The 18,194-nt window shown below is 45.9% G+C and overlaps 1 protein-coding gene across 1 annotated transcript in view; it reads left to right on the top strand.

Moving 5' to 3' along the window:
- Positions 1-17,990, top strand: part of NT5E (5'-nucleotidase ecto) — a 73,003-nt gene extending 55,013 nt beyond the window's left edge. The window contains exons 4-9 of the mRNA XM_027551459.1: positions 5,823-6,020; positions 6,739-6,893; positions 9,515-9,620; positions 10,672-10,821; positions 12,392-12,592; positions 16,027-17,990. Of these exons, the coding sequence (XP_027407260.1) occupies positions 5,823-6,020; positions 6,739-6,893; positions 9,515-9,620; positions 10,672-10,821; positions 12,392-12,592; positions 16,027-16,190 (974 nt within the window). The 3' untranslated portion in view covers positions 16,191-17,990. The remainder of the gene's footprint in view (positions 1-5,822; positions 6,021-6,738; positions 6,894-9,514; positions 9,621-10,671; positions 10,822-12,391; positions 12,593-16,026) is intronic.
- Positions 17,991-18,194: the final 204 nt, after the last annotated feature.

Here is an 18,194-nt window from a genome sequence, read left to right as displayed (position 1 = left end):
TGGGAGGGCAGGTGTAGGAGGCCCTGACCACGTCTGGGGAATTGTCAGAGAGTGTTCTGAGGAACTGACATTTAGACTAAGATCAGAAAAATGTCCAGGAAGTAGCTTGGTAACAAATTATCACTAACCTTTATTGAACATTTACCTGAATCAGGCTTCATATGCTTCATTAACTTCTTAAATCCTCCCAGGAACCCTCCAAGTCAGGTATTGTTACGTTCTCCATTTTACAGATGAATAAACTCAAGCAAAAAAATGGAAATAATTCACCCGTGGGCCTCTGGTTCTGAGTCTTACTCTATGTTTGTGACTGTGCAGGTGGGTATGGTGTGAGAAATGAAGACACTAAGATTGCTGAAGTGCAGAGCAGAAGGTCCGCATGAAGCTGATCTATAGCGGCCTCAGCCTGCAGGAGCTTTCAGTGGAGTTTTGGTTCCTGGCCAGAGATCCAGTCAGGTTGCAGCTATGAGAGCACCAAATCCTAGCCACTAGACTAGTGGTCAGTGACAAGAACCTGGCCCTTCAGCTTTGCAGAAAATTCCCACAAAGAGGGAAAGTAGTGAAACAAAGAAAGCACTTATGAAAAGGAAAAAAGAGTACTGTACGTGTGGATAGATACATGGATAGACCCAGAGAGAGTCACTCCCTCGTGGTAGCTTGAATTTCTTATATGGGGCATTTCTTCTGGGTTTCCGTTGATTTGCCTGCATATTTGGTGTATCTCAGGATCCTCCCGTATGTGTACATGCATCTCTTAGCCAAGATGGATGCTGCCAAAGAAGCCTATGGGTAGTTAGTATCACTTAGCATCACTCCCCTTTTGACCTCCAAGGAGTCTCCCTATACATATGTAGTCAGGGAGGTCTTCTGATTTCAAGAATGAGAAATAATGTGATCTTTTTTCTTCTATTTGGGTAGGGCTTAGCCTCTTCTTTTGATTGTCCTGCTATTTTCATCCTGGAGTATCTGCCCTGGGGGTGATGGGGGTGGTGGGCATCTACCTCCTGCCTCAAAGCAGGGCCATATCATGTACGTCTGATAGGTTATGATGTTCATGACAAAAATTACAGTGTTGCTACAATTTGGGTAGCATTGTGGTCTGCTCGCCCCACTGTGCAGAAAAGCCTATCTACTAACATCAGGTTGCAGTGAGAGAAAGTACAGCATTTATTTGCCAAGTGCCAAGCGAGGAGGATGGGTAACTTGTGCTCAAAAGACCCAAACTCTCCAATGGCTTTCAGGGGACAATTTTTAAAGGCAGTTTTGCGGGTAAGAGTTACAACTGGTGGACCTTCTTCTGATTGGTGGTAGTGAGGTAACAGTGTGATATTTCAGGAATCTTAATCATCAGTCTTCTGGTTCTAATTGGTCTGGGATCTGCATGCTTGTGGTCAGCATAGAGTCACCACTCTCCACCTGGATGAGGGTAGGGGAACAACTCAAAGCTATATGTCAGATTGTTACGTATATCCCTTGTGGAGAAACTAGGATTCCGTTTTTCTTCCCCTGCCACTAAATTATTATTTTTAAGCTATCGTTGGTTTTCTTGCTTGACTATTTTCCCTTTGTTTCTTCAGTCTCTAACTTCCCTAATTAGTAACTGCTTGAGTCTTTGGAACCCAGGGAAAGTCTAGGAGACTAAAGCCTTTTTCTACAAACAAGCAATAGGGAACATGGAGGGACTTTTTTTTTTTTTTTACCTGGGAAGGCTTTGCAGGGTCCTGATCAGTTTTGCTGTTCTCCCTAAGGCCAGTGATAGATGGCATCATCCACTCAATGGACATGAATCTGAGCAAACTCCAGGAGATAGTGAAGGACAGGGAAGCCTGGTGTGCTGCAGTCCATGGGATGGCAAAGAGTCGGACATGACTTAGCCACTGAACAACAACAACTAAGGGGATAGGAAATATTTTAAACCACGGAGTGCACGATCATATTTGTGTTTAGAAAGATCATTCAGGCTGTTGTGGGGAAACTGGATCAGAAAGAGGAAAAGAAGAGATAGATACATAGACATCAGTTAGGAGGCTGTGCAGTGGCCCAGGGACAAGATAATGGTGACCAAAGTGTGACTCTTCTGAGATGTTGAGGAGTAAACAGATGAAAAAGCAAGCACTTCCCAGTCATTTAAAAGAGAGACTCAAGTCCCTTAGAGGCATTGATGTGAAATATGCAAATTGCCAAGTACTTTAATCCAGTCCTTTTGTAGGAATATTGGAAGTTCTTGGGGCTTCCCTGATAGCTCAGTTGAGTTGGTAAAGAATCCACCTGCAATGCAGGAGACCCCAGTTCAATTCTTGGATCGAGAAGATCCACTGGAGAAGGGATAGGTGGTATTCTTGGGCTTCCTGTGTGGCTCAGCTGGTAAAGGATCTGCCTGCAATGTGGGAGACCTGGGTTCAATCCCTGGGTTGGGAAGATTCCCTGGAGAAGGGAAAGATTATCCACTCTAGTATTTTGGCCTGGAGACTTCTATGGACTGTATAGTCCATGGGGCCACAAAGAGTCGAACATGACTGAGCGACTTTCACTTTCACTTTGGAAATTCTTAGACCAGTCCCATTATACATTAAAATCATCACATGGACCGCCTCAAACATTCTACAGTTCATTCAGCCAGGACTTCCCTGGAGGTCCAGTGATAAGACTTCACTTTCTAATATAGGGAGTGCAGGTTCGATCCCTGGTCAGGGAGCTAAGAGTCCACATGCCTAATGGCCAAAAAACCAAAACATAAAACAGAAGCAGTATCATAACAAATTCAATAAATATTTTAAAAATAAGCAATTCATTCAGCCAAGTGAAAACTATGTTGAAGGTCTGCTCCCTGGCATCTCTGTGACCACATGATCCATCCACTGGGCCACCAGACAGGCACTTGTCAAGGCCAGCACTGGGAACCCCCACGTCCTGAGGGGCTGCTCCCTCGCTGTGCTGGGCAATGCCCGGTGACCAGGAGAAAATGTCAGCCCACACCTCCTTCCTCCTCAGGCTTGCTCCCAAGATTATTTGTTTGCCAAATGGCTGAAATAGAGTTCTGGTAAATCATTTCTCCCCCACCAAGAAAACAAGCTTGGATCTAAAGACGTGTGGTTCCGTGTGTGGAGAGAATATTTGGCGCCTGAGCATCTTTGGCTGAATAGAGGGCTGTGGGAACTGTGAACGGTTTCCCTGGATTACATTTCTCTGCCAGCGGTTTTCTGGGGTTGATGAGTGGAGGGGAAGCAGAGTTGTGGAGAAGGCTGCCCTGAGCCAAACTAGACTGGTTGTTGCCTCAGCTGCATGGGAAGCGTCCTCCTTGTTCCTAATTAGGTCCATCTGGGATGAAGATGACACACCATTTGTTCTAACAAAAGGCACATCAAGGCCTTTCAAGAACTGGAAAAGGTCCCTGTCCTGCAGGAGCTGGGGGTTGGTGGCTCCTATTTCTAAAGAGCAAGCTGATCTGATAAGACATCTGACCGAATAGTTAGATTCCAAATTTTTACATTCTGTTTAAATTCAGATATATATATGGAAGGCAGAAAAATAGAGACCAAAACAGTCAGGCTTGCCCTTCTTGGGTTTCCAGGAATCTGCTAGATTCCTTTCTGAAACAGACTTAGGGCCTTTGCCTACTGGATGGAGTGTTCTGCGCCACCTCGTGGACATAATGGAAACTGCACCTTGCCAAGGTTCTCTGAGCTCGAAGGAGGAACCTTCTCCAGCTGAGGGGGTGGGGGAGGGCTGCTATACCCCCTTCCTCTGAAGTAAAAAGCAGGCTCCAAGCTTGTCCAAAAAAGGACCACCACAGAACCGATTGAGGATGGTGTGAGCATTAACCTTCCTTGCTATTCTGCAATGCCTCCAACCATCTACAACAGTCCTAGCCACCATCTGTCGTGATCCGTGCAAATGGAGATGGGACATGGCCTGCTCTGGATCTCTAGTCAGGTGCTTTTGTGAAAATAAAGTTCCAAGGCTTTTTTCTTTTTCCATGGGAAGCAAGAAAATGGGAAGTTAATACGGGCAACGGCTTGTTCCTGCTTTTGGAATGTTGGTATTTGCAGCACGTCTGCTCTGTGATTACTGAGGACAAGAGCAAAAGCAGGACTGGGTTTTTCATAAAACATTCACCCCAGCTTGTCTTCAGTGAAGAGGGAAGCCCAGACACAGCTTGGAGCACAAGGGCACAGCCCCAGGCTTGCACTTGCTTTGGACAGTGGCCTTTGGAAACTCTTACAGGCTTCTGAAAACAGCATATCATCGGCCGTGTTGGGAGGTAGAGAGAACAGAAGCTCCAGTGCCTCACAATCCTGTTTGCAACCCCCTCCTTCACAGACCAGCTGCATAACCTTGGGCACAAGGCCTATGACGCCCGGTACACAGGGTGTACAGTCTGTACAGTGGGGGCAATAATAGGAGCTGCCTTGTGGGGTGCCTGGAGGGCTAAACTAGATCTGGTCCAGGACTGGCTCCTGGCTGACTCTCCTAACTGGTCCAGTGAGCAGCCAACACGAGCTGAAGTTGCCCAGGCCCTCTGTGAACATCTAATAGGAAGCGCTGGTGGTGGGTGTGTGGAGGGAGGTGATAGAAACAGTGGCAGGTCAAGGGTGTCTGTTTCGTTGTCTCTGACTCAGGACAGCCCAAATGAGGTCCTGGTCCCTGTGGAGGTGAGATAGGAAGTGCAGGGTGCCCACAGGAGGTTGCAGCTATAGAATTGGAACATGTCAGGTGAGGTGATCAGAGACCAGGGCTCAGGGTCCCACTGCCCCGGCTCCCACCCTCCCACAGGCCCGTGTCTAGAAGGCAATGCTGGGGTGGGTCTCAGCGTCTGGCTGATAAGCGGCACTCAGGTTCTCCCAGGGCTCCCCTCGGAGAAATTCAGCAGAACTTAGCTGGTCTGTGGTCTGGCTGGGGCGGGTGGTATGTGCACTGGTCAGCTCCTGGCATGAGTGTGGCCATTCCACAGGGCACCAAGGGGACACAGAACTTAGCAACAAAACCTAGGGATGGCCCTTTGTCGTTTCTCTTTTTGTTTAATTAAAGTACATTTGATTTACCATGTTAATTTCTTGTCATCTCCATTAAAGAGTCTAAGTTCCCAATGTACATCTAGAGTTTCCAAGAAGTTGCCATCCTCTCATAAGGGAAAGAAATACACATGTAACGAGTTTCTACTGTGTCCTAGACATTACGCAAGGGAGATTAGATGTTTCATCCTCACAGCAGCCCCAGGAATTATTTTGCCCATTGTACAGGTGGGAAAGGGCTTCCCTGATGGGTCAGTGGATAGAGACTGCCTGCAATGTAGGAGACACAGGAGTTGTAGGTTTGATCTGGAGTGAGGCTACTCACTCCAGTATTCTTGCCTAGAGAATTCCATGGACAGAGGAGCCTGGTGGGCTACAGTCCATAGGGTTGCAAAGAGTCAGACAAGACTGAGCAACTGAACAACCGACAGGTGGGAAAACTGAAGCTCAGGGAAGTGAAGTGACTTGGCTACGCCACCTGGTTGGTGAGAGTGGAGCCGGGTCAGGATGGAGACAGGAGAGTTTAGCAGTGTCGTATCTTTGTGTGCCCCCAGCACCAGGCACGGTGCCCTGGACTTAGGAAGAGCTTAGCAAATGTCTGCTGGGTTGAGAATGGGAGGATTCATGTGCCAAAAGGGCATTTGGAAACCGGGGCAGATGCCCAAGCCGGGCTCTGAAAGACCAGCTGCGTAGAGCAGCAGCTGGGGAATCATTGGTTCAGAATTTGCAGTCACCTGGCCGGTGGCCTGCAGGCCCACAGCCAGCTGTGAACAAGGCCTGACTTGATCAGCTCTGGATCTTTCATTGCAGGCAATCCACCTTCCAAAGAGGTGCCAGCAGGGCAGTACCCATTCATAGTCACTTCTGATGATGGACGGAAGGTTCCTGTGGTCCAGGCCTACGCTTTTGGCAAATACCTAGGCTATTTGAAGGTTGAGTTTGATGAAAAAGGAAATGTTGTCACTTCACATGGAAATCCCATTCTTCTCAACAGCAGCATCCCAGAAGGTATGTGAAATTCAGGGCAGTGATCCACCAATTGCAAAATTAGATGGCTGGATTGTGTTTTATTTGCTTTGTTAACGTTTCAGGACAATGTTTCTGAAGAACTGAGTTTCTTCCTTGAGTTTGCCCTACTGTCTTCTTGGATAAGGAGATTTAAAACACACCCAAATTTCAGAAGCCAGGGCTTCTCTAAGCCCTCTCAGCACCAGACACTGTGTCACTGCTTGCTGTGCTTTTACAGCTCTACCCTGGCACAGGAGAACCGCTCTCAGCTCATGTCCCAGAGGAGAGCTGGGGGAGACCTGGGTTCAGATAGGGAAAGACTGGTGATCAGGGGCCCTGGAGAGTCAGAGCTTCTGACAGCCAGAGGGAGGGGCCAGGACCCCATAGCAGGCCCTCTCATCCCTTTACCTGCCCAAGTATAAGCCTAATCATTGCCCACATCTGCACCACAGATGCTATCCCCAATGGGCCAGCAGGTAGTCAGATGTGATGAGTTGATTTTGGTTCACTTGGCATTTTAAGATCCAAGCAGGGCCTTATTTCCAGGAAATAGAACAGATGTGCCTAAGGAAATTTCCTGGTCAAAAACCAAAATGTACACAAATATGGTGAAGAACTGTAGACTCACGCCAGGTTAGCTGAATGATGTCTTTCTCTCACGTTTAAGCCAGTGTGAGATCTGCTTTAACTGCAGGCTGATTTGTTTGTTTTCTTCTAGATCCAAACATAAAAGCAGACATTAACAAATGGCGGGTAAAATTAGATAACTATTCAACCCAGGAATTGGGGAAAACAATTGTCTATCTGGATGGCACTGCTCAGTCCTGCCGCTTTCGAGAATGCAACATGGGCAATCTGATTTGTGATGCTATGGTGAGTGGTTCCCGGGAGAGCAGGGCCCACGCCTAGGGAGGGTGGAGGAGAGATGGAAGAAGGAAGGGAGGACGTGAGGATGGACCGCCTGATACAGAATGAAGACGTTTAAAGATTAATGCCCAAACAGGTAACCAATGAGGACCTGCTGCATAGCACAGGGAACTCTACTCAGTGCTCTGTGGTGACCTACATGGGAAGGAAATCCAAAAAGGGGAGGATATACATGTAACATACAGCTGATTCACTCTGCTATACAGCAGAAACTAACAAAACATTATAAGCAACTGTACTCCAATACAAATGTTTTTTAAAAATTAATGCCCAGATATAAGCTTGGTGTGGATTCGCACCGAGTACCCTGGGAAGGTGCCTGAACCATACCAGTGGACCACCCCTGTTTTGTAGAAAGTTTTCACTTTTATCTCAAGTTCAAGAGGTTTGTTAACAAAACAAGCCACTCGTTATATACAAATAAATAATACAAATATTTATCAGAGAATTATCTAGCTTACTTTCAATATACTAACACTAAAAGAAAAGAGAAATAGGAACAGCAGAGGATACATCACCAAATTGGACTTTGACTAACAGACAGTGCTGGGAAGTCCCACGACACAGCACATCTGGAGTTCCAACTGGGAAAAGGTTCAAGGCAGCATGTCTGCTCTGTGGATGAGACTTCAAAGGTTGCAGTCTGGGGTTCCCGCTCACAATTCCCAGGCCGCAAACCATCATCATCAGTCTGCAAGCAAAACTGCAGCTCTGGTATTGTGTTAATCTTTGTCATGTAGATTACGTAGGTCTTGGAAAAGACCCTGATTCTGGGAAAGATTGAAGGCAGGAGGAGAAGGGAGCTGCAGATGATGAGATGGTTGGATGACATCATCGACTCAGTGGACATGAGTTTGAGCAAACTCCAAGAGATAGCAAAGGAAGGGGAAGCCAGGCATGCTGCAGTCCATGGGGTTGCAAAGAGTCAGACACGACTGAGCATCGGAACAACAACCTTTTTTACAATGCTGTTTGCTTTGTTCTGCAAATCTTGGAATGTTGTTGGTCCTGGTTGGCCAGATGGCTCAGCAAATTCAAAGATCCTCCCTCTATCTATCTATGGTGGCTCTCAGCCAACCCTCACAGCAGGCATGGCTGACACTCACAGCAGCAGTCAGGGCTATGTCCAGGCAGGTTAGAAGCAAGGTCAGAGGTCTGCTCTGCTTTGTCTCTGAAGCCTAAACAAGACTATTTAACCTCTTTATTGCTGGACAAGAATGAAGCCTTTATTTCGAGGTGCTCATCTTAAGTGTCTGAATTTTGGATATGGCTTTCCTTTTGTAAGATGACCTGACTCCACAAACTCTGCTTCTCTGAAGATGTGGACATAGTAAATAAAACACTTTTGCTTGGGCCTAACAAAGCCAGACTGCATTTCCCTGATCTGTCTCCTCTTGGCCCTGAGAAACTGGCCTTGTGGGAACAGCCTTCACAAGCAGAGAACGATGACATGTAGTTATCATGAGAATAGTAAGTCCCATGGTGAGTGAGATCTCACACCCAAAGCACCCCTCTGTTCACCTATCTGTGGGCAGCCCCCCAGGGGCCATGCCGAACTGAGGTCTCAGGGTCAAACTCACCACGCCCAGGGGAACCCAGGGGACCTTTGTGCTCAGCTCTGTGCCTGGTATCTAGGATGAAGCCACACTCAGTAGAAGTCTGCCAAGTACTGATCCATGTTATTGTATGGCAGAAACCAACACAATATTGTAAAGCAATTATCCTTCAATTAAAAATAATTTAAAAAAAAAGCCTGCCAAGTAAATGACAACACTCACACTTCCCAAGGCAGGACCAGCACTGGCTCCTAAGCACCATGCAATCCATGTGAGACAAGTAGCTGTAGAGAAGCCAGAGTGTGACTGTGTGGAGGCAGGTGTGCAAGGAAACACCCCAGGCTCTAGCAGTGCTCACCGCACAAGGAGTCCCTCCTCCCCCCATGTCAGGAACACTGCCTCGGTGCTGTCCTCCTGGCCGCAACCCCGTGTCTCCCTCACCTCCTCCACCATCCTATTTTTTCAAATGAGAATGTATTCATTTTATTTCTTGTCACTAAACACATATTATGTAAAAGAAAAGACTGGAACTCCATCTTAGGGGCTGTCTCTCTCTGTGTCTCCAAAATTGCCAGCTTAGGAACTGTCTGGGGACCTAGAGCAGACTGCCAGGATTCTTGGTGGCCCAAGGTCTAGAGCTGAAAGGGTTCTGGACTCTGCCCTCAGGAGCAAGTGTGAGCCTGTCCTGGGGGAGCAGCCCCATGAGCCACTCTGCACAGGGGCCCCCGGCCTTTGCTGGGGGTTGGGGGGGTGGGCTTTGCTCAGGGCCCCTGCTCTGGGGATGCAGGGTCTTAGGAGAGGGTTTCAGAGCTGCTGGCTGCTCAGAGTCTGACCTGGGACTGGTCACAGTATCTTATTGTTGCTTCTCAGATCATAAAGCTAGTTTTGACAAGTTATACTTGAGAGAGCTCCGGGCACACAGGGGCAGAACAAAAGCAGCTTCATTTCTGGGAAGGAACCCTCAGAAAGAAGGCCCAGAATAACGAGTGTAAATTCCTGCTGCTGTTGCAGATTAACAACAACCTGAGACACCCGGATGAGATGTCCTGGAACCATGTGTCCATGTGCATTTTAAATGGAGGTGGCATCCGGTCGCCCATTGACGAGCGGAACAATGGTATGCTCCTGGGCCCTGGCCTCAGCTCTCTGTCTGACCAGCTCCCCAAACCTGGCCACGGGCAGCCTTAGCTCCTCTGTGCTGCCTGCCACAACCCACAGTGCCAGGCCCCTCAGCTTGGGTTAGCTGCCACTCAAGTCAGTGCCCCACCCAAAGGACACACACGTGCTTGTATTCTCGGATACACGTGCACACAGAGGGAGCAGTTAGCCTTAGTGGAACCAAGCTTTACCTAAACTTCTGACTTAGGACTTGCCTGGTGGTCCAGTGGTTAAGACTCCGCAACTCCAATGCAGGGGGCACGGGTTTGATCCCTGATCGGGGAACTATGATCCCACATGCTGCGCAGTGCAGCCAAAAATTAAAAAAAAAAAAAATCGAACTTCTGACTCACATGAATCATTGACTGATTTATGCAAAATGGTGACAGCTTCCACCTGGATATCTGGAAAGAGGAGGACAAAACTGCCAATTTCAAGCCCTGGACAAAACAGCTGGACAACTTCCTTTAGTGCATTTACAGATATCCTGGATTATAGCACATGGTAAAACCAGCCAACCAGACAGATATTCGAGACACTCCTGTCATCTTCCCTGCGTACGTGCATGTTAAGTTGCTTCAGTCAAGTCCAACTCTGTGCAACCCTATGGACTTGTAGCCCACCAGGCTCCTCTGTCCATGGGATTCTCCAGGCAAGAATACTGGAGTGGGGTTGTCATGGCCTCATCCAGGGGATCTTCATGACCCAGTGATTAAATCCAGGCCTCTCATGTCTCCTGCATTGGCAGGCAGATTCTTTACCACTGACCCACCAGAGATGCCCTAATCATCTTCCTTGATATACTGTCAAAACAGTCTCAGTGGAGGAGGGCACGGCCAGGGGCCTCCTGATCTCTGTCTTCCCAAGCATCAGGAACACTCAGACGCAGCTGTGCTGTCCTCATAGTCTCCTCGTGGCCCCGTCTCCCTTACCTCCTCTGCGGGTCCTGAAGGACACTGGGCTTGTTCGCAAGCCATTTTCCCTCTGGCCTCATCTGTGACTACCCTCAGGCACGATTACCTGGGAGAACCTGGCTGCTGTGTTGCCCTTTGGAGGCACCTTTGACCTGGTCCAGTTAAAAGGCTCCACCCTGAAGAAGGCCTTCGAGCACAGCGTGCACCGCTATGGCCAGGCCACAGGCGAGTTTCTGCAGGTGGGAGGTAAGTCACCTTCCAAGGTGAGGGGAGGCTTCCTGCTGGTTGGCTTAGCTCCCCACCTCACCAGGACCTCCTGGCCAGGCTTGCTTGGGCTTCACACACCCAACACCAATGCACAGTCTTTCAGTGGCTGTAGACTCCCAGACCACTAAGAATAGGTCGGGGTCAAAGCCCCAAGGCCCTGAAAATGAGCAATATTTTCCAAGTCTGATTTGGACATCAGACGACCTTCTCTGCAGGAGCTAGCCCTCTGGGTCTAAGCAGGTCAGCTGCCTTGAGGTCTGCTGCTGCTGCTAAGTCACTTCAGTCATGTCCGACTCTGTGTGACCCCATAGACAGCAGCCCACCAGGCTCCCGCGTCCCTGGGATTCTCCAGGCAAGAACACTGGAGTGGGTTGCCATTTCTTTCTCCAATGCATGAAAGTGAAAAGTGAAAGTGAAGTTGCTCAGTCGTGTCCGACCCTCAGCGACCCCATGGGCTGCAGCCTACCAGGCTCCTCCGTCCATGGGATTTTCCAGGCAGGAGTACTGGAGTGGGGTGCCATTGCCTTCTCCAGCCTTGAGGTCTAATTTCTATTAAAACCTTAGTTGTTTAAAAAACAACAACAACAACAACAAAAACAAACCAAACCTTTTTCTACTGCCTGGTAATTGCCTGGAAGCATGCAGAGGTTCAAGGGAATGCAATGTCCAATCACCATTAATAAAGATGATTTCTGCAAGGGGCAGCCAGGACAAGACACTGGAACCTGGTTCTAGTTCCACTGGGACCTGGGGCAAGTCTTCATTCAGCCTCTCAGAGAACAGTGAGAAAATGTGCCTGCTTATCTTATGGACTGCCATGAAAGTGGAAGGAAAATAAATGCTTCCCAAATTGTTAAGGACTTCTAAAGTGCTTTTGTCAACAGTCCAATGAGTTAAACTTAAAATTAATATGAATAATCTTAATTGACTGTGACACCATAGTCTGACCTCACTGTTTGTACTTTAGATGGTAGACCCCATTTGAGGGGTCTGATTGCTTTTCAAGTCTTCCCCCTTCTGGAAAGTCCCAGAGCACCCCACTGCTGGGACTAAGGGGCTGCAGAGGGTGGTGGAGTCCCACCCACTGCCCGTAGGGTTGCCCAGATATTCTCCATTTTCCAGGAAAGAGCAGAGGGAACAGAGAGAGGCACTGTGCTGGGTAGTTGTATGTTTCGCAGAAGTCACCCAGGCCAAATTATTAACTATTTGTTGGTCAGCTCTCATCTGTTCCTCATTTTCCAAAGCTACTGAACCAAGTTGCTGGACCGATTAATTCATGATATGAATTAAAAAAAGGTGTGGTTTTCTCCCTGCAGAGTCCCTGATTACCCACCCGGGCATTCTCAGGCCTCCCAGAAAGACTCAAGGATAAACTTAACCAGATACAGTAGCTGCAACGTCACTTCAGCTCTCTTGCTGAAGTTTCGCTCAAACTAAATGAAAACTAAGCCGCAGCCCCATGACTCCAGATTTGGGCCAAAATCTTTCTTAGAAAACAAAAATTTTCCTTTGGATCCAGTGAAAACCTACAGCCTCCTTTCTTTTCTAGGAATTCACGTGGTGTATGATATTTCCCGAAACCCTGGGGACAGGGTGGTCAAGTTAGAGGTTCTTTGCACCCAGTGTCGTGTGCCCAGTTATGAGCCTCTTAGAATGGATAAGGTGTACAAGGTGATCCTCCCAAGCTTCCTTGTCAGTGGTGGAGACGGATTCCGGATGATAAAAGATGAAAAGATAAAACATGACTCTGGTAAGCTCAAGTGTCTCTTCCTCTCCCTAACCCAAAGGAACAGAACAGATCCCAGGAGGGGAGCAGCACACGATGACACCAGGAGGGCAAAGCCAGAAACCAGATCTGCCCCTACACTGTCAGCTCCCTCCCACTTTTTTAGGAAACAGCCTAGGGTAGGAGAGTCTTGCCCCTCCCCAGCACTCAACCCATCCATCTATGCCCAGGGAAAACGTATTTTTACATAAAAAGTGTTTTAAAACTTTTAAAGTGCAGCTAAGCAGCTATTTAAATTGTGAAATATAAACGTTGCATTTTTAGGTTGGATGTGGGAAACCATGTTAAATCATCTCAACTTTTTTTTACATTTATTTTGGGGCATGCTGGGTCTTGGTTAGTTTGCTCGGGCTTTTTTTTGTTTGTTTGTTTTTAGTTGCAGCTAGCAGGGGGCTACTCTTGGTTGCGGTGCTCATGCTTCTCACTGTGGTGGCTTTTCTTGTTGCAGAGCACAGGCTCTGAAACAGGCTCAGTAGTTGTGGCACAAGGGCTTAGATGCTCCACTGTATGTGGAATCTTCCCAGATCAGGGATTGAACCCATGTCTCCTGCACTGGCAGGCACATTCTTATCCATTGCACCACCAGGGAAGTCCCCGAATCACTTCAACTTTCTTGAAGAAGCTTTTGGTGTGAAAAGGTCAGGTAGGCATGAATGGGATATGCCGCCTGCTCCATTCAGCACAATGTGTTGGTGGAGGACATCATAGGAACCCCCAAGATGACCCCAGGTGAGTGAGGGTCATTATACCCCAGCCTCATTTTCAAAAATTCAATTGAGAACCACTTCCTGTGCATGGAGTGCACTGCCAGTACATGACCCCTTCCTGTTCTCCAGGGCTAAACCTCATGTGTTTACAAGACACATGCACAGCTTCTCTGCGTCCGTCTCTACGGCCTTATCATGAGGGTTCTGCCACGGTAGCTGCATATCCCAAGGAGGGTGGAGGGCAGAGCCAGGGCCAAGGAGGCAGCCCTTCCTGGGAGGAAAGGCGCCAGCTACTCCCAACCATTCCATGATAGGAAATGGAAAGGCAGGCTTAGAGGGTGTCCTCTTGAGTCCTGCATGAAACAAAGTTAATGGCTGTGTATCACTCAAGCCCAGACTAGTGAGTGCTAGAGAGAAAGATCTTGCATGGAAGGCTGGGAAAGCTTTGGCTGTAAGTGTTCTCAGCCCTCATCATACATTAGAATCACTTGGGGAGTATTTTAAATTAAATACCAACTTGGTCCCGACTTAAGAGAGTGTGATTTACTTGGTTGGGGCAAAAGGCTTTGCAGTGATTCTGATGTATACCCAGGGGTGAGAACCACTGCAGAGAAGGGTTCTTTTTAAGTACTATAGTAATACATTTTTAAATTGAGGTATAATTGAAATATAACATTAGTTTCAGGTATAAAACATGATTCCATATTTGTATGTATTGCAAAATGATCACCACGTTAAGTCCAATTAATGTCACCTTACATAATTACAAAATTTCTTGTAATGAGGACTTCTAAGATCTATTCTTGTATCAACATTCAAATATGCAATAGCATTAATAACTATATCCACTATGCTATACATTACAGCCTCAGGACTTATTTATTTTATAACTGGAAGTTTGTATTAACTTTTGACTCCCTTCACCCATTTGCATCCTCACTCAGTCCCAACTCCCTCCACCTCTAGGAACCATCAGTCTGTTCTCTGTAACTAAGCTTGCTTGCTTTGTTGTTGAATTTATGGTATTTGTCTTTGTCTGAATTATTTCACTTAGCATAATGTCCTCAAGGGCCATCCATGTAGTTGCAAATGGCAAAAGGTCATTTTTTTTTAATAGCTGAAGAGTATTCCATTGTATATATATACACACATCTTTGTTCATCCATCCGTTAATGGACATTTGTTTCCTTATGCTTCCCTGGTGGCTTAGATGGTAAAGAGTCTGCCTGCAATGCTGGAGATTTGGGTCCCGTCCCGGGGTTGGGAAGATCCCCTGGAGGAGGAAAAGACAACCCACTCCACTATTCTTGCCTGGGGAATTCCATGGACAGAAGGGCCTGGCAGGCTACAGTCCATGGGGTCACAAAGAATTGGACACAACTGAGTGACTAACATACTTCCTTATCTTGGCTATTGTAAATAATGCTGTAATGAGCACAGAAGTGCACATATCTTTTCAAATTAGTATTTTCATTTTCTTAGGTAAATACTCAGGAGTGGAACTGTTGGATTATTTCGAAGTTCTATTTTCAATTTCTTGAGGAGCCTCCTACTATTTTTCATAGCAGCTGCACCAATTTACATTTTTGCACACAATGCACAAGAGTTCCTTTTCTCCACATCCTCATTGACATTTTTTTGTCGTTTTGATCATAGTTGTTCTAACAGGTGTGAGGTGGTAACTCATTGTGGTTTTGATTTGTATTTCTCTGATAATTCATGATATTGAGCATCTTTTCATATGCTTTTTGGTCATCTGCATTTCTTCTTTGGTAAAATGTCTGTCAGATCCTCGCCCATCTTTTAATCAGATTTTTTTGGGGGTAGGCTATTGAGTTGTGTGCATTCTTTATATATTTTGGATATTAACCTCTTATCAGATACATGATTTGAAGTGGTACTTTTAAATAAAAGTCTGTCAGGTCACTGTGGGTTTGCTGTAGTTACAGGCAATTAGTATTTGTCAGTTGTCTTCTCTTCTGGAAATGAAGCCTCCATTATTTCACTATCAATTATGTGAAAATGATTCTTGAGCAGGCAAGCCAAAAAAATCCCCCCAAAACAAAAAAGCCACATTTATTTCTCAACTAATTATCTTAACCCACTTCCTTAGTGCCCCGACTCTGGAGTGGTTCAGAGGCAATAATGACAACAGCCTTTTCCTTTTCAAATGTTTATGTATTTATTTGGCTGCTTCAGGTTTCAGTTGTGGCAGGCCGACTCTCTACCTGTAGCACACAGGCTCCAGAACCTGAAGGCTCAGTAGTGGTGGTGTGTGGGCTACTAGTTGCTTTGAAGCATGTGGGATATTAGTTCCCCGACCAGGGATCAAACCTATGTCTCCTGCAGTGGAAGGCAGATTCTTAACCACTTGAGTGTCAGGGAAGTCCCTAGGTAGGAAGTCCCTTCTTATCAAGTCATCTCAGAGTTGAGAGGACTCTATTCCCCTGAATTATCCAATAGTAGACAATGGGCACATTTCTCATCTGAAACATGAAAAGCAATCAGATTCTTTGCACTTACGATCACCACTGTCCTTGTCCTTTGTGATACTTTAGCCTCGCTTATGAAAGGAGTACCTTCCTTCTTATAATCACAAAGGACTTTAAAGAAATACACTGGTTTTCCCCTTATTATTATTAATGAATCACTATTTTTTCTGTAGTTAAAATAATGCATGTATTTTTCTAGGTGACCAAGATATCAACGTGGTTTCTGGATACATCTCAAAAATGAAAGTGCTTTATCCAGCAGTTGAAGGTCGGATCCAGTTTTCTGCAGGAAGTCATTGCTGTGGAAGTTTTTCTTTAATATTTCTTTCAGTTTTGGCAGTGATCATTATTTTATACCAATAGCCAAAAATTCTTGCCATTAAATGGAACTGTATTTTTTTTTCTCACGTGAGATTCAAGTCGGTTTTTTAGGAACTGGTTTTACGATGGCGCAGACCGTCTTTGCAGTCTCCTAGAAGCTGAGCTTAGAGGGTTGTAAGTAAAGACACTGGCATCATCACTCAGGATCAGCAACTTAGTGAACACACAGGAAAAGAAATGAAAGTGGGACCTCTGACGAGAAGGCCAGCCATCTTTAGTTTACATATGCAAATTTTAATAAAACTTTATTAACACCTTTAAACCATACACATCATTTTTCTCCTTTATATCCATTCTAATCCACCAAACAACTTATGTTTACATAACTTTATCATTTACAAGAGAATTCTGAGCACATTTTCTTATTTGATGTCCATAACTTTTGTGCGTGGGAAGACAGGTGTTGTTTTCTTCCCGTATGAAAGATGAGGAAACTAAAGCTCAGAGCCGACTTAAGGCCATTTGGTAAAAGTGACGATCCCAGACCTGCATCTAGGCCCTCTAACCTCAGTCCCACACTCTTTCATCCAGTTACTGTTCAGGATGATATTTACTGGAGCCCCAAACTCATGGAGGACAAGTCTCTGCTTTACTTCTGGTCTCTCTGTTTTTCCTCTCTAGTGTGTGTGACAAGGAGTTAACGGACTAAACACACAGTGGTGCTCTCTTCCTCACCACCATGCACCTTTGAGGAGTTGGGACACAAAGGGCAGCGGATAATGGGAAAGGCCAGGAGCTGCAAAAGGCCACGTGGGGCTAGTGAGAAGGGGAAGCAAAGACTGGGATGCCCAGGAACAACTTCCATTAGAGAAGAGAAACAGCTAAAGCCCATTTACTCTAGCTACATAGAAATTTGCTAGGTAGTAGCAGCAGAGTGCCTAACACATGGCATTTTATGACATTCCATCAGTTCTCCATTTCTTTCCTCCTTCTTCCTAATGGGAAGGTGTCACAAGAAGAGAACCTTCTTAGAGAAGGTTTAATTCTAAACCTGCACCTGTGTCTCCCTAGCAAGATGTACTTATTCTAGGCACACACCCAAGACAACAACTTACAACCCAAGACACACTTCACCCCTTCCTCACTTATGGAAAATCCAGAGGAAAGACAAGGTTGATTTTTCAAGTGGTCCACCTAAGTTTAAAGTCAGCTCTGCCTCCATATTTGAACAGTCACTCTCAGTCATTCTCAAACATGCACATAAGGACTCCTGCCTAAGAGTGGGAGCACCCTCTGAGTGGGTGCTCAGGAAATACCCAGACTAATGCCACACATGATTTATGTACAAATACTTGCTGAAAGGGGTAGTGGGGACCATGTGAGCCTGCTCATCATTGTATACATGATTCAACGAGAAATGGCAGGCCTCACCTTAAAAAAGAGTGAGCAGACAACAGCTAAAGGACTGAAGAGTGAGAATGTTTGCTTTTAATGTTTACAAATATTAGGTACTCTTGATACAAATGTACTTTTAAATGTCATAACCTCTTTATAAAGATTGACGCAATAAAGTAATGCCCCAGGTTCTATGCTTATAGAGATTGACAATAAATGAATGCCAATAAGATTGTAAGAGGAAAATGTCAACAGGACTGCATTTGGGCTACATTTTTTATGCCTGGCCAGTAAAACAGGGTAAACCCTATTGAAACACAAATTTTTAAAGAACATTTTTGTAAGTTTTCTAAATCTGTGTGCCTGTATTGTTCAGTGGTTTAAGAAATGACCTAAAAATACTTTTCAATTCTAGGTTCCAAACAATAAAACTGAAGATACACTCTTTGTCTTTGGTAGTTATTTCTTCTCTCAAGCAAATACTTACAACCCAAGACAATATGACTGAAGGAAAACTGTTTTGACAGCTCATCACTGGTATCACTGCCCATGATTATAAGGCCCCTGCCATCTGACAGCCCTCCCTATATCCCACCCCCCTAAAAATAAGAAAAATACATTCAATTTTTAGGTACAGAAGAACAGGAGATA

Source organism: Bos indicus x Bos taurus, chromosome 9 (genome assembly GCF_003369695.1).
Source record: "Bos indicus x Bos taurus breed Angus x Brahman F1 hybrid chromosome 9, Bos_hybrid_MaternalHap_v2.0, whole genome shotgun sequence".
Lineage (NCBI taxonomy): Eukaryota > Metazoa > Chordata > Mammalia > Artiodactyla > Bovidae > Bos > Bos indicus x Bos taurus.
This window is presented reverse-complemented; position numbering and strand designations above follow the sequence as displayed.